Raw genomic sequence first — 24,475 nt, forward strand, 5'->3', positions numbered from 1 at the left:
TCCTCACTCCTGTCTGTCTCTTGTTTTGGTCACGCATGTCTGTGCCTGTCTGGGTCTCCGAGGAGATTTTCTCTTCTTTATTTAGCTACAGAATATATTTCTGACAGCGACAAGAGACCCTAATCCCCCAGAGCCCCCAGAGCCCCCAGAGCCTCCAGAGCCTCCAGAGCCCCCAGAGCCCCCAGAGCCCCCAGAGCCTCCAGAGCCCCCAGAGCCTCCAGAGCCTCCAGAGCCCCCAGAGCCTCCAGAGCCTCCAGAGCCCCCAGAGCCCCCAGAGCCCCCAGAGCCTCCAGAGCCCCCAGAGCCTCCAGAGCCTCCAGAGTCCCCAGAGCCCCCAGAGCCTCCAGAGCCTCCAGAGCCTCCAGAGCCCCCAGAGCCCCCAGAGCCTCCAGAGCCCCCGAGCCCCCAGAGCCTCCAGAGCCCCCAGAGCCTCCAGAGCCTCCAGAGCCCCCAGAGCTCCCAGAGCCCCCAGAGCCCCCAGAGCTCCCAGAGCCCCCAGAGCCCCCAGAGCCTCCAGAGCCTCCAGAGCCCCCAGAGCCTCCAGAGCCCCCAGAGCCTCCAGAGCCTCCAGAGCCCCCAGAGCTCCCAGAGCCCCCAGAGCCTCCAGCAGACGGCAGAGCCCGCTGCCGAGGCCCGTTGCCGCGGCCCGTTGCGAGGCCCGTTGCCGAGGCCCGTTGCCGAGGCCCGTTGCCGAGGCTGCTCACCAGCTCCGGTCGGGTTATTGCCACCACCAGTGGTTCAGCGCGACGCTTGTTTCTGTGTTTGATGCCTAAATCGTGACGCTACTCTGATCACAGCTGAAGGGAAAAAGGCAAAATTTCCTCTCAAATGCCGTTGGGAGCTCTTCTGTGGTCACGTGGACTTCTGGCTCTCTTTGTTCACCCTGTGATTATTAATGGCCGCCACGTGGTGGCGCTGTTGACGTAGAATAATTGAGAAACTGAGAGAAACAGACGTTTGATGATTCGACGCTAGATGGCGCAATGAAGACAAGGCAGATGGTGTGTGTGTGTGTGTGTGTGGGGGGGGGTCCATGGGGTGTCATTAATTTAACATTTTTCTAATAATCCTGCACATTTGAAACTAAATGGTTTTAAAATGTTGGTGGTTGGTGTTTTTGATAAAGGTTAGTCAGGTTAGTCAGGTTAGTCAGGTTAGCTCAGGTTAGCTCAGGTTAGCTCAGGTTAGTCAGATTAGTCAGGTTAGCTCATCACAGACACCTGGGGGAGATGGCAGAGTCAGACGCCCCTTTGTTTGTCTCTTCCTGTCTGTTTTAGCTGTTGTGTAACCAGGACACAGACGCATCACAGACGCAGACGCATCACAGATGCATCACAGACACAGACGCATCAGAGACGCATCACAGACACAGACGCATCACAGACGCATCACAGACACAGACGCATCACAGACACAGACGCATCACAGACGCATCACAGACACAGACGCATCACAGACACAGGCGCATCACAGACGCAGACGCATCACAGATGCATCACAGACACAGACGCATCAGAGACGCATCACAGACACAGACGCATCACAGACGCATCACAGACACAGACGCATCACAGACACAGACGCATCACAGACGCATCAGAGACACAGACGCATCACAGACACAGACGCATCACAGATGCATCACAGACACAGACACATCACAGACACAGGCGCATCACAGACACAGACGCATCACAGACGCAGACGCATCACAGACACAGACGCATCACAGACACAGCAGCAGAATAGTTCAGTCTGATTTCCCCTCTGGGGGTCGGTGGTCTGCTCACCGTTGCCATTACCCCCCCCCCCCCCATTTCCCCAGCTTCCTGTCCTCCTGGCGTGAGTATTCCAGGTGAGTATTCCAGGTGAGTATTCCAGGTGAGTATTCCAGGGGAGTATTCCAGGGGAGTATTCCAGGTATTCTAACCCTAGCAGGCCGGTACCACTTGAAGGCGTTGGCGGTGCATTTGTGTGACTGACACAGTTCTCTGGAGCCCATAGTAGATGAAACATGAATGATGGAGCTCTCTGAGAGTGCACGTGCTGCATGTGGCACGCACCAGTCATGCATGTAGCCGGAGGGCAGCATCACCACGGCAACCGTACTTCTTCACACCCTAGAATGTTGCGTGATGCTCTCTGTTTAAAGCCTCCTGAAGGTGACGCAACACTGGCCGCACATGGGAACCTCCAACCTCGTCCCCCCACAACGTTCCCGTTCTGATGTGGAACAGTTTTAGGACGAGGAGCCTCCAAAGGTTCGGGTTAGGGCCACATTCCAGCAAAGCTGCTCCCATCCTGTCGGAATCCTCTTAGACTTCACCATTTTAGGCTTTCGGCTGTGGAAGGATCCCAGAAATGCGGCCAAACTGAAGAATTACAAGCCCAACACCAGATTAGCAGCTGCACTTAATTAAGATTCTGTTCCAAACCAGCACGGCCGAGGCTCCGGTGTTAGCCTCCGCGCTGTCGCGCGCTCCTCGGCGCTGTCGCATGCTCCTCGGCGCTGTCGCGCGCTCCTCGGCTCCTCAGCGCTGTCACATGCTCCTCGGCCTTGAACAGCTCCTGTAATCATCAGCAACTATCAGGGGATATCAGGCAACAAAGCAATATGTTCGAAACCCAGAAGCCTCCTCACACACCTGCTCACACAGATGAGACTGTGGAACAAGATGATCTGCACCAGCCTAACGAGCGTCTGCTAATGGTGCTGCAGCGTTGCAGTGTTGCAGTGTTGCAGTTGCAGTTGCGGTTGCAGTTTTGCAGCTGCAGTTGCAGTGTTGCAGTTGCAGTTGCAGTGTTGCAGTTGCAGTTGCAGTTTTGCAGCTGCAGTTGCAGTGTTGCAGTTGCAGTTGCAGTTTTGCAGCTGCAGTTGCAGTTGCGGTTGCGGTTGCGGTTGCAGTTGCAGTGTTGCAACTGCAGTTGCAGCTGCAGTTGCAGTTGCAGCTGCAGTTGCAGTTGCAGCTGCAGTTGCAGCTGCAGTTGCGGTTGCAGTTGCAGTTGCAGTGCAGTTGCAGTGTTGCAGCTGCAGTTGCGGTTGCAGTTTTGCAGCTGCAGTCGCAGTGTTGCAGCTGCAGTTGCAGTGTTGCAGTTGCAGTTGCAGTTGCAGTGTTGCAGCTGCAGCTGCAGCTGCAGTTTTGCAGTTGCAGTTGCAGTTGCAGTTGCAGGCGGGCGGAGAGCCGCTCGGCCTGAGTGAGCTGGGACATTCATCATCCAGGATCAATGAATAATCTGATTCTACTGTCGCTGCCATTATAAAAGATACATTATTTGCATTATTAATTGCTTTGGATGGGTGTGATAGTTGCCCTATGGGGGGTAGTTGCCCTATGGGGGGTAATTAAAGTTGTCTGAATTAGTCTCACACAGTTGAGCTCAAAGATGAAGCGGGTCACCAAATTCAATAGAAAGTAATGAGCTCTGCATATCTGCCATCACAAACATGATCTCTGACATCAGCCCAGTGGAGCCATCAGGGCGTGAGCACACGCATGTGCTCACGGGCACAAACAAACTCAATAATTAAGATTCTGTATTACGTCTTTAAAGTCTCATTAAAATGTTCTGATTGGGAAACTTTAGCATCTGCCCTCGTGCAACAGGATTTTCATCATTGCTCAGTGTTCTGGGGTCCAGCTCACATCCAGCAGAGCATTATGGGCTGTTCTGGAGGTCCAGCTCACATCCAGCAGAGCATTATGGGCTGTTCTGGGGTCCAGCTCACATCCAGCAGAGCATTATGGGCTGTTCTGAGGTCCAGCTCACATCCAGCAGAGCATTATGGGCTGTTCTGGAGGTCCAGCTCACATCCAGCAGAGCATTATGGGCTGTTCTGGGGTCCAGCTCACATCCAGCAGAGCATTATGGGCTGTTCTGGGGTCCAGCTCACATCCAGCAGAGCATTATGGGCTGTTCTGAGGTCCAGCTCACATCCAGCAGAGCATTATGGGCTGTTCTGGAGGTCCAGCTCACATCCAGCAGAGCATTATGGGCTGTTCTGAGGTCCAGCTCACATCCAGCAGAGCATTATGGGCTGTTCTGGAGGTCCAGCTCACATCCAGCAGAGCATTATGGGCTGTTCTGAGGTCCAGCTCACATCCAGCAGAGCATTATGGGCTGTTCTGGAGGTCCAGCTCACATCCAGCAGAGCATTATGGGCTGTTCTGGGGTCCAGCTCACATCCAGCAGAACATTATGGGCTGTTCTGGGGTCCAGCTCACATCCAGCAGAGCATTATGGGCTGTTCTGGAGGTCCAGCTCACATCCAGCAGAGCATTATGGGCTGTTCTGGAGGTCCAGCTCACATCCAGCAGAGCATTATGGGCTGTTCTGGAGGTCCAGCAGCTCTCTTGAAGCGTCTTTATGGACGGTGGTGACTGGTCTATGGGTCCAGGATGGGTCAACCATTCACGCCTAGCTTCATAAACTAACTACAGCGGTGGTTTGGGAGCAGAAGCAATGCAGATGAATGTGTTGATGAACCACAAAAACACAGTTTGAATCTTCACTTTTGCCAGATTTGCCCTGAAAAGGTGCCCGTTCACCTGTTTTGTCTTCGTTTCCAGGTCTCGTGTCTGCAAGACTTCTTTGGGGATGAGGACGTCTTTGTGGCGTGTGGACCAGAGAAGTTTCGCTACCAAGACGACCTGATGCTGGACGAGAGTGGTGAGGCCCCGCCCACATTCTCCCCTCACAGACCAAATCTGCTCCGTAAGAACACAGAAACTTGTTCCCTCAGAAAGGAGATGGTGTGATTCTCACCAGCCCAGTGGGTGGGTGTGGCCAATGCAGGAACTGGGAGTGGCCAACGCAGGAACTGGGAGAGGCCAATGCAGGAACTGGGTGTGGCCAATGCAGGAACTGGGAGTGGTCAACGCAGGAACTGGGTGTGGCCAACATAGGAACTGGGGGTGGTCAATGCAGGAACTGGGTGTGGTCAACACCGGAATTGGGTGTGGTCACCGCAGGAAGTGGGTGTGGTTAATACAGGAAAAGCCAATACATCCTTAAGATGAGCAAATTTAGTAATTTGTGGAAAGAACTTTGGCCACAGAGGAGAACTTGAGTTTGTTGTTGCACAGCACTCATTTTGTTCTTGTTCCTGTCACCTCGGATCGACCTCAACAACAGTTTTCTGCTGGTCAGTAAATGTTAACACAAAAATTTGCTGCGGTTGGTTAGTGTTACCTGCTGTGGTTGGTTAGTGTTACCTGCAGTGGTTGGTTAGTGTTACCTGCTATGGTTGGTTAGTGTTACTCTGCTGCGGTTGGTTAGTGTTACCTGCTGCGGTTGGTTAGTGTTACCTGCTATGGTTGGTTAGTGTTACCTGCAGTGGTTGGTTAGTGTTACCTGCTATGGTTGGTTAGTGTTACCTGCTGTGCTTGGTTAGTGTTACCTGCTATGGTTGGTTAGTGTTACTCTGCTGCGGTTGGCTAGTGTTACCTGCTGCGGTTGGTTAGTGTTACCTGCTATGGTTGGTTAGTGTTACCTGCAGTGGTTGGTTAGTGTTACCTGCTACGGTTGGTTAGTGTTACTCTGCTGCGGTTAGCTAGTGTTACCTGCTGTGGTTGGTTAGTGTTACCTGCTGTGGTTGGTTAGTGTTACCTGCTGCGGTTGGTTAGTGTTACCTGCTGTGCTTGGTTAGTGTTACCTGCTATGGTTGGTTAGTGTTACGTGCTGCGGTTGGTTAGTGTTACTCTGCTATGGTTGGTTAGTGTTACCGGCTGTGCTTGGTTAGTGTTACCTGCTGCGGTTGGTTAGTGTTACCTGCTGCGGTTGGTTAGTGTTACCTGCTGCGGTTGGTTAGTGTTACCTGCTGTGCTTGGTTAGTGTTACCTGCAGTGGTTGGTTAGTGTTACTTTGCTATGGTTGGTTAGTGTTACCTGCTGCGGTTGGTTAATGTTACTGCTATGGTTGGTTAGTGTTACTCTGCTGCGGTTGGTTAGTGTTACTCTGCTATGGTTGGTTAGTGTTACCTGCTGTGCTTGGTTAGTGTTACCTGCTATGGTTGGTTAGTGTTACCTGCTGCGGTTGGTTAGTGTTACCTGCATGTGTCCATGTTTGCTAATCAGAGTTTGATTTAATCATCGTTAATGCTTCTTCTGATTTATAGTTCTAACCAAATTTCCGCTCCTCCAGGCTCACCAGTGTGTCCTGAGGATTAATCCCAGTTTCAGTGGCTGACCTGTGGGGCTCCTCTCTTCTGGTTCCCCCCTTGGTCCGGTGCATCTAAGCTAGCATGGTGCTCTGTCCTAGCTTCCCCTCCTCCTCTAGCTCCATTTAGCTCCCATCTGTATTCTCGCCCTCTCACAACGTTTCTTCAGCGAAGGAGCGTCTGCTGGCTTCTGTTCAAAGACTTATTCAATTCATTTGTTCGCTCTTTGTCCCTTTAACCGGTAAATGTGATCCATCACACCTGCTTCTATCTGCCTCGTCCTCTTTCTCCTTCATTCCTAGCCTCCTTGATTATTTCCCTGTGGGAACACAGCAGCTGCTTCTGTCTCACACTCCCTGTTCCTAAATGGAAAATGCTTTCTAAGATTTTAGGCTGGCGGGTTTTTTTTCCAGCCATAAAGAAAAAGCCAAGCACGTTGGGTTCTGAAACGATTCTCTGCCCGTCGATGTATCCGTGGATGTTCTTCTCATTATCTGCCCCGTGCAGACACCAACAGCCAGCATCACTTCCATCTGTTCCCTCCGGAGCACATTCAGGCTATTGAAAGTTAAAGATCATGTTGGAACACATCACAACAATGTCTGACCTGTCTAAAAGGCCCTTTCCAATGATAAGAAAGACATTTTACTGTGGTTGCATTGTCTGCTCCTTTTGGCCTTTATATAAATGGTTATGAGGGGAAATGGACCTCTGCTTTTGAAGATACATTTATTTGCTGCTCCCCACTTACAGACCTGCCCCACAAGAAATAAAGAAGTTCTGACAGAAAACTCAATAAGCTGGAGCATCAAATAAAGCAAGACAAACATTCCAAGTCATGGCTGGACTTAGCTATTAGCTTAGCTATAGCGTAGCTATTGATGCAGGAGCTCACATCTCTTCAGACCCGGGAGGACAGAGAACAGGAGTGCAGAGCCTTGGAGGTGGACGGCAGGAAAGGAGGAGAACCAGGAGGCGCCGAGACTCCAGACAGGAAGCAAAGAGTCAGAGATGCAACGCCGCCGCCCCTCACACATCACTACAATTATCACCTCATCCCGGCTCTGGCACGCTGTCACCATTAATCAGCAGATGGAGACGTGCACACGTGCAAGCTCTCCCGCACGCTGATGTGTGTTGGGTTAACGAGCTACGGTATAATGGGACGGGCTTAATGAGGAGGAGAGCCGAAATGTTTGGGGCACTAAAGGGGAGGGTGGGGTTTGGGGGGGGTGTCGCATGGCTCGTTCCATACTGTAGCAGACCCCCCCGCTGCCACTCCTGGACCACCACAGTAAACGAGTTTGGGAAACGAGCCCGCCGAAGGTCAGAACTCATTGTGACGAAGGGACCCGAACGTGACCCAGTCAGGGCTGGTGCTTAATGGGTTGGTGTGGCCCCCCCGGAGGTCAAAATCAATCTAAATATTAACAACAGCCGAACAAAACCGGCGTGTTTCATCAAACGTCCCACAGTCACGGTGACGCTGCGGAGGTCGTTGTGTTGGGAGCGGGCGAACAAGCCTAAACGAGCTTCTCTTCTCCCGTTGGTGCCTGCAGAGTGTCGCCTGGTGAAGTCGTTAAACTACGGGAAGATGTCCGGGCCTCTGAGCCGAGGCTCCCCCAGGACCGTGGTCCAGTTACGGCGCAGCAAGTCCCCGGCCTCCGGTAAGAGTCCAGTCGGTTCATCCTCCTGTCGGTCCTCCGCGTGATGACATCAGTCAGGTCGGTTTGTGCTGTCTGGGGGGTGAAGGGGGGGGGGGTGTCTCCTGTCCTCCTGTGATTGCTCCTTTTCTGGCTCATTGCCTGATCAATGTTGCAGCACATGAAACGGCATCAGCACCATTTCTGCAGCTATTGTTTGTTTGTTTGTTTGTTTGTTTGAGCTGGCTTCTGATTTCAGAATAGAAATTCAAATTAGAGTGATTTCACGGGGGAATGGTGGGACAAAAGGCAAATTGGGTGGTGAGAGATGGAGAAACATGGGGAGCGGGTGTGGAGAGGAGCAAGAGAAGCTGGTGACTCACTGCTGCAGTTCCCCCCAGCTGCTCTTCACCTCAAATACTAATGAACCGCAGGAAGGAGCTCCCGCGGCACCTGCTAACGCAGGAAGGAGCTCTCGCGGCACCTGCTAACGCAGGAAGGAGCTTCCCGGCACCTGCTAACGCAGAAGGAGCTCCCGCGCACCTGCTAACGCAGAAGGAGCTCCCGCGGCACCTGCTAACGCAGGAAGGAGCTCTCGCGGCACCTGCTAACGCAGGAAGGAGCTCCCGCGGCACCTGCTAACGCAGGAAGGAGCTCTCTCGGCACCTGCTAACGCAGGAAGGAGCTTCCCGGCACCTGCTAACGCAGGAAGGAGCTCCTGCGGCACCTGCTAACGCAGGAAGGAGCTCTCGCGGCACCTGCTAACGCAGGAAGGAGCTTCCAGGGCACCTGCTAACGCAGGAAGGAGCTTCCGCGGCACCTGCTAACGCAGGAAGGAGCTCCCGCGGCACCTGCTAACGCAGGAAGGAGCTCTCGCGGCACCTGCTAACGCAGGAAGGAGCTCCCGCGGCACCTGCTAACGCAGGAAGGAGCTTCCGCGGCACCTGCTAACGCAGGAAGGAGCTTCCGCGGCACCTGCTAACGCAGGAAGGAGCTTCCGCGGCACCTGCTAACGCAGGAAGGAGCTCTCGCGGCACCTGCTAACGCAGGAAGGAGCTTCCAGGGCACCTGCTAACGCAGGAAGGAGCTTCCGCGGCACCTGCTAACGCAGGAAGGAGCTCCCGCGGCACCTGCTAACGCAGGAAGGAGCTCTCGCGGCACCTGCTAACGCAGGAAGGAGCTCCCGCGGCACCTGCTAACGCAGGAAGGAGCTCTTGCGGCACCTGCTAACGCAGGAAGGAGCTCCGCGGCACCTGCTAACGCAGGAAGGAGCTTCCACGGCACCTGCTAACGCAGGAAGGAGCTTTTCGCGGCACCTGCTAACGCAGGAAGGAGCTTCCAGGGCACCTGCTAACGCAGGAAGGAGCTCTCGCGGCACCTGCTAACGCAGGAAGGAGCTTCCAGGGCACCTGCTAACGCAGGAAGGAGCTCCCGCGGCACCTGCTAACGCAGGAAGAGCTCTCGCGGCACCTGCTAACGCAGGAAGGAGCTTCCAGGGCACCTGCTAACGCAGGAAGGAGCTCCCGTGGCACCTGCTAACGCAGGAAGGAGCTCTCGCGGCACCTGCTAACGCAGGAAGGAGCTTCCAGGGCACCTGCTAACTGAGGGGTTAACTGGGGTTAACTGAGGGGGTGCTAACTGAGAACCTGCTAACTAACGTCTGCTTGGGAACCTTTAGCAAACTTTCAGCCTTTGTTGAGCCTTTTCGGTTGTTTAGGAACATGAAGGCCTGCTGTTGCATGTTTGATGACACGTGCTGCAGCTCTTCCAGATGGAGACGACGTGCCTTATGTCGGGCTGTGCAGGGAAAGGTGGAGCACAGGTCCAAATGCAAGTGTGGGAGGGAGCGAGGGCAGGGAACGTTCTGGAAGCTGATGGGTTTTCAACTTTGGGGAAAATGTTTTGAGTCACAGCTCATCTCATGCTGCAGTCAAGTGAAGGTGCCTTTTAATGCCTGTATATGAGAGTGAGGGAAAATGAGGCGAGGCCAGGCTGACTGCTCTTTGTTACCATGGCAACATAGCACAATAGGAGCAGCTACAAACACGTTTGCCCATGACAGCCATATATGGTGGCAACTTCCTGTGAAAACGGCGGCAGTGGAGAGCGATGCTCGCCGGAGCCCCGAGTCCGACCCCCCCAGGCTGCTGCGCCTGGCTGCTGTGCATCACGCTGTTCTCGTGCACTGTTCTCGTGCACTGTTCTCGTGCACCGTTCTCGTGCACTGTTCTCGTGCACTAACCCGTCACCAGCATGTAGCCGACAGGAGGAAGCAGAGCAGCTCCGGCTCATTTCCTGTCTGACCTTAACGAACGCTGTTTGTTTTTCTTTGTATTTTCTTCCAGCTTGAGAAAAACCATGTGTTTGTAATTAGGGTTACACCTGTGTAATTAGGGTTACACCTGTGTAATTAGGGTTACACCTGTTACAGGGGCCTGGTTGAGGGTGTTGGGAGTTGGGGGCACCGACACCCCGTATATATTGTTGATTGATTGATTATACAGTTGATTTTCTGCAGGACGTTTTCTAACTAAGGCTGCGTGTTGTTGGCATGGAGTCCCTAACCCCCCCCCCCCCCCCTCCCCCCCCAACAGTCTGGCTGAATAAAACAGTGAAACTGTTCGTTGCATGCCTTAATTAAAACCCCGCTTGGAGCTAATTATCCCTGCAGAATAATACATTTCAATGAAGGAATGAATAATTTAAAAAGTATTGCACAGCATTTCGCTCTTGTATAATCTGTGCTGTGCTCAGAGCTTTTATTTTGAAGGATGCCAGACTTTAACCAGACCCTCCTGTGGCTCAAAATCTGCCTCAAGGTCCGATTTTCATTTCCTTTCAGCCGGCGCAGATGTTAATATCTACATGTAATAATGTGACTCACACACACCACACACACACACACCACACACACACACACACACACACACACACACACACACACACACACACCACCCTGTGTCTGTCTGAGTCTCACTGCTGTATAACGATATAAAGAAAGAATCATTTTGTAATAGATTACTTTGAGCAGCAGCAGTGGTGTCGCTACAGCTGCACCCATGACGACCCAAACATCCAGATCTCTTCTTCTCTTCTTCTCTGGTTTTTGCTATTTTCAGTGTTTGCATGCTTCACATGCCGTGATCTCATCTTACACCCTCCTGAATCATACGTGTGACAGGTAACCAGGTGCACAGCGTATAACTAACCCATAGTTGTGGTCCTGAAGGGCTGACAAGCTTCTGGATGGGCGATGTTCAGTCTACTGGGGCCAGTCGAGAGGTGGACACCATCCATCTGGTTAGGGTTAAGGTTAGGGTTAAGGTTAGGGTAGAGGGTTAGGTTAGAGGGTTAGAGGGTTAGGGTTAAGGTTAGGGTTAGAGGGTTAGGATTAGGGTTAGAGGGTTAGGGTTAGGGTTAGGGTTCGAGGGTTCGGGTTAGGGTTCGGGTTCGGGTTCGGGTTCGTGGTTCGCGGGTTCGGATTAGGGTTAGAGGGTTAGTGGTTAGGGTTAGGGTTCGGGTTCGGTTCGGGTTAGGGTTCGGGTTCGGGTTAGGGTTCGGGTTCGCGGGTTCGGGTTCGGGTTCGCGGGTTCGCGGGTTCGGGTTCGGGTTCGCGGTTCGCGGGTTCCGGGTTCGCGGGTTCGCGGTTCGCGGTTCGCGGGTTCGGGTTCGCGGGTTCGCGGGTTCGGGTTCGGGTTCGGGGTTCGGGTTCGCGGGTTCGGGTTCCCGGTTCGGGTTCGGGTTCGGGTTCGCGGTTCGGGGTTCGCGCGGGTTCGCGCGGGTTTCGGGTTCGCGGGTTCGGGTTCGGGTTCGCGCGGGTTCGCGGGTTCGCGGGTTCGGTTCGCGGGTTCGGGTCGCGGTTCGGGTTCTGGGTTCGGGTTCGGGTTCGCGGGTTCGGGTTCGCGCGGGTTCGCGGGTTCGCGGGTTCGGGTTCGCGGGTTCGGGGGTTCGGGTTCGCGGGTTCGGGTTCTGGTTCGGGTTCGGGTTCGCGGGTTCGGGTTCGCGGGTTCCGGGTTCGGGTTCGCGGGTTCGGGTTCGGGTTCGTGGTTCGGGTTCGGGTTCGGTTCGCGGGTTCGGGTTCGTGGTTCGCGGGTTCGCGGGTTCGGGTTCGCGGGTTCCGGGTTCGCGGGTTCGCGGGTTCGCGGTTCGCGGGTTCGGGTTCGGGTTCGGGTTCGCGGGTTCGGGTTCGGGTTCGGGTTCGCGGGTTCGCGGTTCGCGGGTTCCGGGTTCGCGGTTCGCGGTTCGCGGTTCGCGGGTTCGGGTTCGGGTTCGCGGGTTCGGGTTCGCGGGTTCGGGGTTCGGGTTCGCGGGTTCCGGGGTTCGGGTTCGCGGGTTCGGGTTCGCGGGTTCGCGGTTCGGGTTCGCGGGTTAGGGTTCGGGTTAGCGGGTTCGGGTTCGCCGGTTCGGGTTAGGGTTAGTTGGAGGTCACTAATGACAAGAGAAGAAGACTCACTTGTTCTCACTTTTCATGAGCTCTTTCCATCTGGACAAGAACGGTTGCATCCACAAACATGCTGCCGACAGAAATCTGACATTTTTATGATTGATTTGTTTATTTAACCCAGCGCTCGTGCACGTGCAGGCTGTGACCCTCTCATCCAAAATACTCCCCCTCCTCCCTCCCTCTCCCCTCCCTCTCCCCTCCCTCCCCCTCTCTCCTCCCTCCCTCCCTCTCCCCTCCCTCCTCCCTCCCTCCCCCTCCTCCTGCCTCCCTCCCCCTCCTCCCCCTCTCTCCTCCCTCCCTCTCTCCTCCTCCCTCCCCCTCCTCCTCTCTCTCCTCCTCCCTCCCTCTCTCTCCTCCCTCCCCCTCCTCCCTCCCTCCCTCTCCCCTCCTCCCTCCCCCTCTCTCTCCTCCCTCCCTCCCTCCCCCTCTCCTCCTCTCTACCTCCTTCCCTCCCTCCCCCTCCCTCTCCCCTCCCCCTCCTCCTCTCTCCCTCCTTCCCTCCCTCCCTCTCCTCCCTCCTCCCTCCCTCCCCCTCCTCCTCTCTCCTCCCTCCTTCCCTCCCTCCCCTCTCCCCTCCTCCCTCCCCTCCCCCCTCTCCTCCTCCCTCTCCCCTCCTCCCTCCCGTCTCCCTCTCCCTCTCCCCTCCCTCCCCCTCTCTCTCTCCTCCCTCTCCCCTCCCCCTCTCTCCTCTCCTCCCTCCCCCTCCTCCTCTCTCCTCCCTCCTCCCTCCCTCCCTCCCTCTCCCCTTCCCTCTCCCTCTCCCCTCCCCTCCCTCCTCCCTCCCCTCTCCTCCTCCCTCCCTCTCCCCTCCTCCCTCCCTCTCCCCTCCCTCTCCTCCTCTCCTCCCTCTCCCCTCCCCCTCCTCCTCTCTCCCTCCTTCCCTCCCCTCCTCCCTCTCCCCTCCCTCCCCCTCCTCCCTCCCCCTCCCTCCTCCCTCCCTCCCTCCCCCTCCTCCCTCCCTCTCTCTCCTCCCTCCCCCTCCTCCCTCCCCTCCTCCCTCCCTCTCCTCCTCTCTCCCTCCCCCTCTCTCCTCCCTCCCTCCCCCTCCCTGCCTGTGCGCGTCAGTGCGTGCGCAAGCATCCTCCCTCCGCCTCTCCGCCGCTGCTGCGTCCTTTCATTCACCGGAGCTCTTTACTATCGCGCTCAGACGGTCGGCGCGCGCTCGGCGGTGCGGTTCTCCTGCTCCTTCAGCAGAACATCTTTGGATCGACACTGTGCTTGTAATCATGCTGGAGGTGGAAGGTAGGAACTCGCTGACACGCATTTCAATCGCTTGATGCGCTCGTTGTCAACATGAAACCAGCGACGGGTGTCTTTTGTGTTTACGAGGAAAGGTTGTGTAACCGGCAGCGTGCGCGTCCGTGCGCGTCACGCCGATGCTGAAATTCATCAATGAAGATTTTCGGGCATCATTTCTCGACTCGCCATGAAATGAGAAACACGTGTTGTCACCTCCCCACCTTTATCTCCCTTTTCTAAGGGTTCCGGGAGGGTTTGAACGGGCCAGAGGAGCTCGGCTCGGCTCGGCTTCGCTCTGGTGCTGCATCGAGCGAAGCCTCAATGTTCTTTGACTGTAGAAATACCAAAACCTCCGAAACGGTCGCGATAAGGAGTATGATTAGGATGATACGTGTCCAGAGGCTATTTTTACAGGAGCGCGGTTAAATTCGGTTCTTCATCGGATATTTATGGCTAAATCGGTTCAAACGTCATCTTAGACCTTTTGCCAGTTTGGTGTCTCATTCATGTTGCGTAATATCTTTCAACATCATAAAATCCAACAACAAAAAATATTCTCCCCTTTAAGCGTTTATAATGTGTGTAGTCCTGTTGCCATATAATTCGATTTATTGTTAATGGAATCTGATTAAAATGTGCAGCCGCTGTAGGAGCGCAGCCACACACACTCCTGATGTCGGTGGTGTTTTTCTGCTGCCCGCCAGCGCCGACCTAGGGTTGACTTAAGGTCAGCTGGCGCGTGCGTGACCCGAGACCCGCGCTGGGGACAGACTCCTTTTTTTGCTTCTTCTGCTTGACCACGTGCAGGATTCAGGAAGGGTGATTAATTCAGGGCTCTGGTTTAATGAGGCGGCGCCGCTGGGAGAGAAGCTCCAGCTGAGGTTAGAGGGGGGACATGAGGAAGATGTGGGGACATGAGGAAGATGTGGGGGACATGAGGAAGATGTGGGGACATGAGGAAGATGTGGGGACATGAGGAAGATGTGGGGACATGAGATGGGGAAGATGTGGGGGACGTGAGGAAGATGTGGGGGACGTGAGGAAGATGTGGGGACATGAGGAAGATGTGGGGACATGAGGAAGATGTGGGGGACATGAGGAAGATGTGGGGACATGAGGAAGATGTGGGGGACATGAGGAAGATGTGGGGGACATGAGGAAGATGTGGGGACATGAGGAAGATGTGGGGACATGAGATGGGGAAGATGTGGGGGACGTGAGGAAGATGTGGAGGACATGAGGAAGATGTGGGGACATGAGATGGGGAAGATGTGGGGGACGTGAGGAAGATGTGGGGGACGTGAGGAAGATGTGGGGACATGAGGAAGATGTGGGGGACGTGAGGAAGATGTGGGGGACGTGAGGAAGATGTGGGGGACGTGAGGAAGATGTGGGGACATGAGGAAGATGTGGGGGACATGAGGAAGATGTGGGGACATGAGGAAGATGTGGGGGAAATGAGGAAGATGTGGGGACATGAGGAAGATGTGGGGGACATGAGGAAGATGTGGGGACATGACGAAGATGTGGGGACATGAGGAAGATGTGGGGGACATGAGGAAGATGTGGGGGACATGACGAAGATGTGGGGACATGAGGAAGATGTGGGGGACATGAGGAAGATGTGGGGACATGAGGAAGATGTGGGGGACATGAGGAAGATTGGGGGACATGACGAAGATGTGGGGACATGAGGAAGATGTGGGGGACATGAGGAAGATGTGGGGGACATGGGGAAGATGTGGGGACATAAGGAAGATGTGGGGGACGTGAGGAAGATGTGGGGGACGTGAGGAAGATGTGGGGACATGAGGAAGATGTGGGGGACGTGAGGAAGATGTGGGGGACGTGAGGAAGATGTGGGGGACGTGAGGAAGATGTGGGGACATGAGGAAGATGTGGGGGACGTGAGGAAGATGTGGGGGACGTGAGGAAGATGTGGGGGACGTGAGGAAGATGTGGGGACATGAGATGAGGAAGATGTGGGGGCGTGAGGAAGATGTGGGGACGTGAGGAAGATGTGGGGAAATGAGAAGATGTGGGGGACAGGGGAAGATGTGGGGGACATGGGGAAGATGTGGGGGACATGAGGAAGATGTGGGGGACATGAGGAAGATGTGGGGAAATGAGGAAGATGTGGGGGACATGAGGAAGATGTGGGGACATGAGGAAGATGTGGGGACATGAGGAAGATGTGGGGACATGAGGAAGATGTGTGGGTGGGACTTAGACAACATTCACAGTTTTAACAAAGACGTTTCCTGATTTAAAGGTTCACGTTGCTCTTGTAGACTGTGGAGGAATATGTGGGTGTGCAGAGGCGTAAACTAGATCCAGCCCTTTCAATGTTTCCTGTCCGTCTCCCCTCAGTTAACGGGACGCCGGCCAGTCAGCTGTCCACCCCTCACTCGGGAAAGTCTCCCAGCCCCTCTCCGACCAGCCCGGCCAGCCTCAGCCGACGCCAAGTAAGTCCAGAATAAACAAAGCAAAGGTGCGCGCACGTACGCACGTACGCACGCACGCACGCACGCATGCTTCCACGGTTGGCTGTTAGTGGCACTTAATCTACCACATTCCTTATGTCCTCAGGAAAAAGACAAAGACGCTACTGAGCATAGGCCGACAACGTCTTAGCCTCACTAGAACAACGAGAGCCGCAACATCGAGAGCGTCGATATTGTGGCTCAGAGTGGCGGGGCTCTGACCTTTGACCCCGGCCGGGCAACAGTCCGCCAGTGTTCACAGCTCCTCTGCAGTGTAAATACTCTCCCGCTCCTGCTCCCTTTGAATAAATATGGATGAGTAGATTAGCCAAGACTTTAGGACACGGGTGGCCGGCAGGGTCCAGTCAGAGGTGGGACAGATGATGGGCTGTAGGACTGGCCCACATGTTCTGGCCCACATGTTCTGGTTCACATGTTCTGGCCCACATGTTCTGGCTCACATGTTCTGGCCCACATGTTCTGGTTCACATGTTCTGGTTCACATGTTCTGGTTCACATGTTCTGGCCCACATGTTCTGGTTCACATGTTCTGGCTCATGTTCTGGCCCACATGTTCTGGCCCACATGTTCTGGCTCACATGTTCTGGCTCATGTTCTGGTTCACATGTTCTGGCCCACATGTTCTGGCCCACATGTTCTGGCCCACATGTTCTGGCCCACATGTTCTGGCCCACATGTTCTGGCCCACATCAGGAAGAAGCTCCTGTACAAAAGCTTGTTTTATAATCAAGGATTTCCTTTTGAAAATGTCTGTTTCGTGTTTTTAGCAGCGCTCTAAATCTTTGTGTTTCTGCTCGTGTTGGAACAATTCACGTAACGACAACAATGTTTTGTGTAGCTGATGGGACGAAGCGGATTCAGATACAACGTGTTCGGTGAAGCTGTTAGCAAACATAGCGGGAGGTGCGCTGGGCTGAGAGGGAGCGTTGCCGTAGACTTCCTATGGGTGTGTGAGGGTCAGGGTTGGGTTAGGGTTGGGTTAGGGTTAGGGTTAGGGTTGGGTTAGGGTTGGGTTAGGGTTAGGGTTGGGTTAGGGTTGGGTTAGGGGTCAGGGTTAGGGTTAGGGTTGGGTTAGGGTTAGGGTCAGGGTTAGGGTCAGGGTTAGGGTCAGGGTTAGGGGTCAGGGTTAGGGTCAGGGTTAGGGCTCAGGGTTAGGGTTGGGTTAGGGTCAGGGTTAGGGTCAGGGTTGGGGGTCAGGGTTGGGGGTCAGGGTTAGGGTTAGGGTTAGGGCTCAGGGTTAGGGTTGGGTTAGGGTCAGGGTTAGGGTCAGGGTTGGGGGTCAGGGTTAGGGTTAGGGTTAGGGCTCAGGTTAGGGTTGGGTTAGGGTCAGGGTTAGGGGTCAGGGTTAGGGTCAGGAGGGAACCAGAGGGGTGGTGCATCCGTGAAGACGTGCACTTTATTCAGTGGCTCAGCCACAACACAGCGTCACACAAGCCCCGTTCGTGGTCACAGAACCCAGAACAAGGTCTACTAGAGGTTCCATGAAAAGAGCAACTGATGAGAACCACAAAAACCAATTATTTTTCACGCTTAATGGAGATAATTACTGTGCTGTCCTCCGATGGTTCCTGCAGCCAGAGGAGGGGCAGGTCAGAGGAGGGGCAGGTCAGAGGAGGGGCAGGTCAGAGGAGGGGCAGGTCAGAGGAGGGGCAGGTCAGAGGAGGGGCAGGGGGCAGGTCAGAGGAGGGGCAGGTCAGAGGAGGGGCAGGTCAGAGGGTTAGGGTGAGGGTGAGCGATGTCCAACCAGACAGAATGAGGACAGACTCCTCCACGCGCCACCACGCTGCCGGGCTTTTCCGGGGAACGTTCCCGTTTAACATTAGCCACCCAAAATTAGTTATTATAGCGCAGTTCTGCCCTTTGTGCCAGTTTTGCCCCTGTGTGCATGTTTGGAGAGAGATTATTCCCCTCCTTGTCCTGACTCTCATCCTGCAGAGAGGATGAGGAGGATGAAGAGGAGGAGGAGGAGGAGGAGGAGGCCTGGCCGTCATTTATCTCTCCACTCCACTCCGCAGCTTTATGGCGACACCATTCCCTCCATCCCGCCTTATACATCGTTCTCTATCTGCCCCGTTAGCAGTTGCGTCTTTCTCGCCTGACAGTTTCACCCCCCCCACGTTCCCATATGAGAGGGTATTAACTTCAACCAGGAAATCATATTCCCCATATTCCCGCTTTCATTAATGCTAATCTTACAGAACCAGGCCCCAGGTTTCTCCCATTATCATTTCCACAGCTTTCTTCACCACCTTTGCGTACATATGGAACGTCATAAATGATTAGGGAAAAAATCGATGATTATTCTATACATTATAAATGAAACAATACCCGAGGCTCCGGCCACGAGTCTTGCTAAAAGGGAACGCTAGCGTTTCCCACTCACTGACCTACAACCAGGAACGCAGCTTTTCCCTGTTGGCCTTTCTGAGCTCCGTGTAGGTGCACGGCTCAGACCGTCACAGCCCATTTCCCGAGCAGGACACGCGCACGTGTGCTGCAGCGCTCTCCTTTACCCCTTTTTTAAACATGCAAGGCTGCAGTTGCGCATCTTCCCAGTCGCTTTGTGCACAACTGCTCACACACTCATGTTACATGAAAGCCCCATTTGCACCTGGACACGCGTTTAACCCCTAACCCTAACCCTAACCTAACCCCAACCCTAACCCAACCCTAACCCAACCCTAACTCTAACCCTAACCTAACCCCTAACCCTAACCCAACCCTAACCTAACTCTAACCCTAACCCCAACCCTTAAACTAACCCTAACCCAACCCTAACCCTAACCCTAACCCAACCCTTAAACTAACCCTAACCCCAACCCTAACTCTAACCCTAACCCCCTAACCCTAACCTAACCCCTAACCCTCTAACCCTAACCCTAACCCCCTAACCCTTAAACTAACCCTAACCCCCTAACCCTAACCCTAACCCTAACCCAACCCTAACTCTAACCCTAACCCTAACCCCCTAACCCTAACACTAACCCCTACCCCCTAACCCTAACCCTCTAACCCAACCCTAACCCCAACCCTTAAACTAACCCTAACCCAGCCCTAACCCCAACCCTTAACTAACCCTAACCCAACCCTAACCCCAACCCTTAAACTAACCCTAACCCAACCCTAACTCTAACCCTAACCCCCTAACCCTCTAACCCTAACCTTCTAACCCTAACCCTTAAACTAACCCTAACCCTAACCCCTAACCCTTAAACTAACCCTAACCCACCCTAACCCTAACCCAACCCTAACCCTTAAACTAACCCTAACCCAACCCTAACCCTAACTCAACCCTTAAACTAACCCTAACCCAACCCTAACCCTAACCCAACCCTAACCCTTAAACTAACCCTAACCCAACCCTAACCCTAACTCTAACCCTTAAACTAACCCTAACCCAACCCTAACCCTAACCCTTAAACTAACCCTAACCCATATGTGCACAAAGCATGTGAGTGTGACCCATTTTCCTGAATCATGCAAACATGGCCGACATTCCCAGAGTCCTCTGCTCCAACAATAGTCCCTTTAAGGTGCACGGTCCATATCATCCCTACGCTCATGATTCCATATATCCCAGGACAGAAATCCAGCCCTGCTCTTTAAATATTGCAGTTTATATTTATAATATTGCAGATCTCAGCAGTCCAGACACAAGTCAATAGGGATGGCAGTAAATAGAGGAAGTGTGTGTGTGTGGTGTGGTGTGGTGTGTGAGAGAGAAGAGAGAGAGAGAGAGCGAGGGGAAGAGAGAAGAATGCTAATTGTCACCTCCAGTATGTTTTTAGCCATCCAGGCCGTCATCCTCTGAATTGCATGTTCCACCTCTCATTGTCACCATCATATGTGTGTTTGGGTGAATCTGTAAATTGTGTGTGCACGTGTGTGTGTGCACGTGTGTGTGTGTGTGTGAGCAGACTGCTGCTTATGAACTTGAACCTGTCTCCTCCAAGTTATTACTGCTGTTTTTTGCTGTATTGTATTTCTTCTGTCGTGCTGATGTCACCAGACGGGCTTGTCCAGGTCTTCACACCTGCCAAGAAGGGCCGGCTAAATCCATCCCATCCCATTTACATATATATATGCTATATATATATATATCGTATATCCTACATATCTGTCAGGCATTTACAAATTCCCACCATCACAATTTGCTGCAGGTTTGTTCACACTGACGTTTAAACGCGAGTAAGACATGAAATTGTGAAAGAACCCAAGAAGAACACACAAATCCGGGCTCCCCATCCACACGTGATGGTTCGTCTTCGAGCTGCCGGCTCTTCGTGGCTCCTTTGTCTCCATTTCATGGCTCTGTATTCAACCTGTTGATGTCGTCATTAAACTTGTTCTCATTTCATTTTCATTTTGTCTTTTGTTGTCAACATAAGAGTGGAGATCATTTATCTCTCGTGTGGTTTGCACTTATGAAGGTGGAGGTGGGGGGGGGTAACCCTCCAGTAACCCTCCAGTAACCCCCCAGTAACCCTCCAGTAGCCCCCCAGTAGCCCCCCAGTAACCCCCCAGTAACCCTCCAGCAGCCCCCCAGTAACCCTCCAGCAGCCCTCCAGTAACCCCCCAGTAACCCTCCAGTAACCCCCCAGTAACCTCCAGCAGCCCCCCAGTAACCCTCCAGTAACCCCCCAGTAACCCTCCAGTAGCCCTCCAGCAGCCCCCCAGTAATCCCCCAGTACCCCCAGCTCCCCCCAGTAACCCTCCAGTAACCCCCCAGTAACCCCCCTGTAACCCCCAGCAGCCCCCAGTAACCCTCCAGCAGCCCCCCAGTAACCCCCCTGTAACCCCCAGCAGCCCCCCAGTAACCCTCCAGCAGCCCCCCAGTAACCCCCCTGTAACCCTCCAGCAGCCCCCCATAACCCTCCAGCAGCCCCCCAGTAACCCCCCAGTAACCCCAGCAGCCCCCCAGTCTGCTCCAGAGGTGATGCACAGCTGGCCAGGTGCAGCCCTGATGGGGGGTGTGGCCTGACCTCGTCCATCCTTCCTTCTATCTGCTGCCTCGTCTTCGCTCCGTCTGTCTGATTAAAGGCGCCATGTTCCGAGAGGGCGGGACCATCTGTGGGTGCTCAGACAGGAAACAGCCATATATGGGCTTCGGTCTGGAAGCCTCATAAGCTGCCTCTCTGGAAGCGGTTTCCACGGAAACAGCATTTTGTTTCCGTCTGTGGCACTGAACAAGAGGCTGAGGTGATGCTGGATAAGGGCAGAGGAGAGGCACATAAAGAGCAAAAGAATGTTGCGCCGGCACAAGGGAAGGACGATTATGGGATTGCGTGAGTAGATTCTGCTGAAGGTCCAACTAAAACCCTGTTACGTAACCCAAATGCAGCTGGGCCCCAATCACCTGCTGAGAGTGTGCAGAGCTGCTCTCAACGAGCCGCCGCACTCTGAGCTGCAGACGGACGGGCGGGGAGTGATGGCAGCCATGATGGCAGCCACGATGGCAGCCACGATGGCAGCCACGATGGCAGCCACGATGGCAGCCACGATGGCAGCCATGATGGCAGCCACGATGGCAGCCACGATGGCAGCCATGATGGCAGCCATGATGGCAGATCTGATGGCAGCCATGATGGCAGCCATGATGGCAGCCACGATGGCAGATCTGATGGCAGCCACGATGGCAGCCACAATGGCAGCCACGATGGCAGCCACGATGGCAGCCACGATGGCAGCCACGATGGCAGCCACGATGGCAGCCACGATGGCAGCCATGATGGCAGCCATGATGGCAGCCATGATGGCAGATCTGATGGCAGATCTGATGGCAGGTGTTACCCTGCTACTGACACTGACACGGCAGCTTTAAAAGCTTAAAAAAACAACCCAAACCCGCAAAGATTTCTCACCGGAGGACGGGCGAGATGAATGAGAGGGAGGAAAGAGAGATATCGATATGGGAGGAACGTGCATTCCTACAAATGAGAAGAGTGAGAGTGACGAAAGGCGCTCTGAGAGGGTCCTAAATGGACCCGGCAGAGGAAGGACTGAGAGAAGAGGAAAGACACATTTGAGAGGGGCGGGTTCTCATCTGCAGTCCAGAATAGACCCCGCCTCCCCGCCTGCTTCCATGACAACAGACGGCAGGTCAGGAGGTGCAGCGAGTCAGTTGTGTTGACAGACGCCTGTGAACGTGCATGAGGAGGAATTATTCATGTCCTGTGTTGGCGAGGTGTTGTCACGGTAACAGCAGCGTGGACGGGTCCCGACCAGCGTCTGAAGACGCTCCTGTCCCGTTCCTGTTCCTGCACCTGCCTTCAGCCGTCCCTTCCTGTGTTCTCTGCAGGGTTCCCAGGGCTCTTCCACCTCTCTGTCTTCCAGCAAAGTTTCCAGCTCAGTGGAAGATGGAGACGGAGCCGTGAACGAAGGTGAGGAGCGTCGGGAACGTAGCGCGACTCCTCGCCGGTGGGAGTCGCCGGCGAGGAGTCGCCGGTGGGGAGTCGCCGGTGGTCAGCGTGGACGCGCACGTTTGAAGATATCACACGTGTGATTCAGACCTGTGATGCATCCGGTCGCTGATCGGATCAGTACATCATGTTCTCATCCCCTCACACACACAGACACACACAGAGAGAGACACATAGACGCACACACAGAGACACCAACACAGAGACACACACACACACCCAGACACACACATAGAGACACACACACACACACAGACACACACATAGAGATACACAGACACACAGATAGACACACACAGAGACACACAGACACACACACAGAGACACACATAGACTCACACACAGAGCAACACACACACAGACACACACACATATACACACCCACAGACACAGACACGACACACACAGAGGCACACATAGACGCACACACATAGAGACCACACACAGACACAGAGAGACGCACACATAGAGATGCACAGACACACACACACAGAGACACACACAGAGAGACACACAGAGACACACACACACAGACACACACACAGGACACACACAGAAGACACCACACACACACAGATAGACACACAGAGAGACACACACACACAGATAGACACACACAGACAGACACACATATAGACACCACACACCACACACACACACACAGAGACACACACAGAGAGACGCACACATAGAGACGCACACAGAGACACACACACAGGGACACACAGACACACACACACACACACGTGCACACACACAGACAGATACAGAGACACACACACAGACACACACAGAGACACACACACAGGGACACACACAGAGACACACACACAGACACAAAGAGAGACACACACAGGGACCCACACAGAGACACACACACACACACACACAGAGGCACACACACAGGGACACCCCACACACACAGACACCACAGACAACACACATAGACACACACACACACACCACCACAGCACACACGTGCCCACACACACGTGCACACACACACGTGCACACACTATGCCATTTATAAAGCCTAAGAATAATCTCACTATAATTCCGTGACTATATTTGACCTTTAGTAACCTCCAGCTTAGAAAATGTTTATGACACTTTTAGCACTAATTTTCGGAGTAAAATGAAATCACAAACGGACACAAAAACTTTCCAAAGGACTGGAGAACATTCCAGAGCAGGAATGGTGCTGGCTGTTTTCAAAGGTCGCCTTTCCGCCTTGCAGCCGAGCTGTGGTGAGGTTCCGGCCGTGCCGCCCTACATATCGGAGCGCTACACGGGTGGACGCACGCTGGGCGACGGCAACTTTGCGGTGGTGCGGGAGTGCGTGGAGCGCTCCACGGGCCGGAGTACGCGCTGAAGATCATCAACAAGGGCAAATGCAGAGGCAAGGTGCGATGCTCCGGGAGAGAAGGCGCCGCCGGCCCCGTTCCTGACGCAACGGCATCATTGTAACGTTCTGTCTGTTCCAGGAGCACATGATCCAGAACGAGGTGGCCATTCTACGCCGGGTCAAACATCCCAATATCGTCCTGCTCATAGAGGAGGTGGACACGTACAACGAGCTCTACCTGGTGATGGAGCTGGTGAAGGCACGTGTCTGCTCTTTAAACTAGCCTGGCAAAGCTACCGCAAAGCTACCGCAAAGCTAACGCAAAGCTAACGCAAAGCTACCGCAAAGCTACCGCAAAGCTAACGCAGACGTTTCTGTCCACTGTGAGGACGAGGCAGGCGAGACAGTGGCAGCGGTGCTAAAGCACCCGGCGCTCCAGGGAATGGAAGAGTGGCCTGGAGCGCCCGTGCACTCACATTCTTTATTCCCCCTCGCTGTCGGAGACCAGAGACGTTCGTGCATAATTCAGCAGCCGGGAATGTGATCCATCTGTTCACGATGTGCTGTAGAGTACTACAGAATATGGAGGGGCGGCAGGCGGCAGTGGGAATGTGCCGACGCGGGAATGTGTCCGACCCAGGAGCGGGGGTGAGGCAGCTGGATGAGGCAGACGTCCGGAAGGAAAAACCAAAGACAAAGGGAGAAATAATGAGGCTGCCTGTCA

The 24,475-nt window shown here is 54.2% G+C and overlaps 1 protein-coding gene across 1 annotated transcript in view; it reads left to right on the forward strand.

Moving 5' to 3' along the window:
* The window catches only part of dclk1a (doublecortin-like kinase 1a), a 35,556-nt gene that overhangs the window by 5,016 nt on the left and 6,065 nt on the right, over positions 1-24,475 (forward strand). The window contains 7 exon segments of the mRNA XM_057055162.1: positions 4,569-4,713; positions 7,717-7,824; positions 15,854-15,948; positions 22,286-22,383; positions 23,655-23,761; positions 23,764-23,810; positions 23,891-24,010. Of these exon segments, the coding sequence (XP_056911142.1) occupies positions 4,569-4,713; positions 7,717-7,824; positions 15,854-15,948; positions 22,286-22,383; positions 23,655-23,761; positions 23,764-23,810; positions 23,891-24,010 (720 nt within the window).

This window comes from Takifugu flavidus, chromosome 14 (assembly GCF_003711565.1).
Source record: "Takifugu flavidus isolate HTHZ2018 chromosome 14, ASM371156v2, whole genome shotgun sequence".
NCBI classification, from domain to species: domain Eukaryota; kingdom Metazoa; phylum Chordata; class Actinopteri; order Tetraodontiformes; family Tetraodontidae; genus Takifugu; species Takifugu flavidus.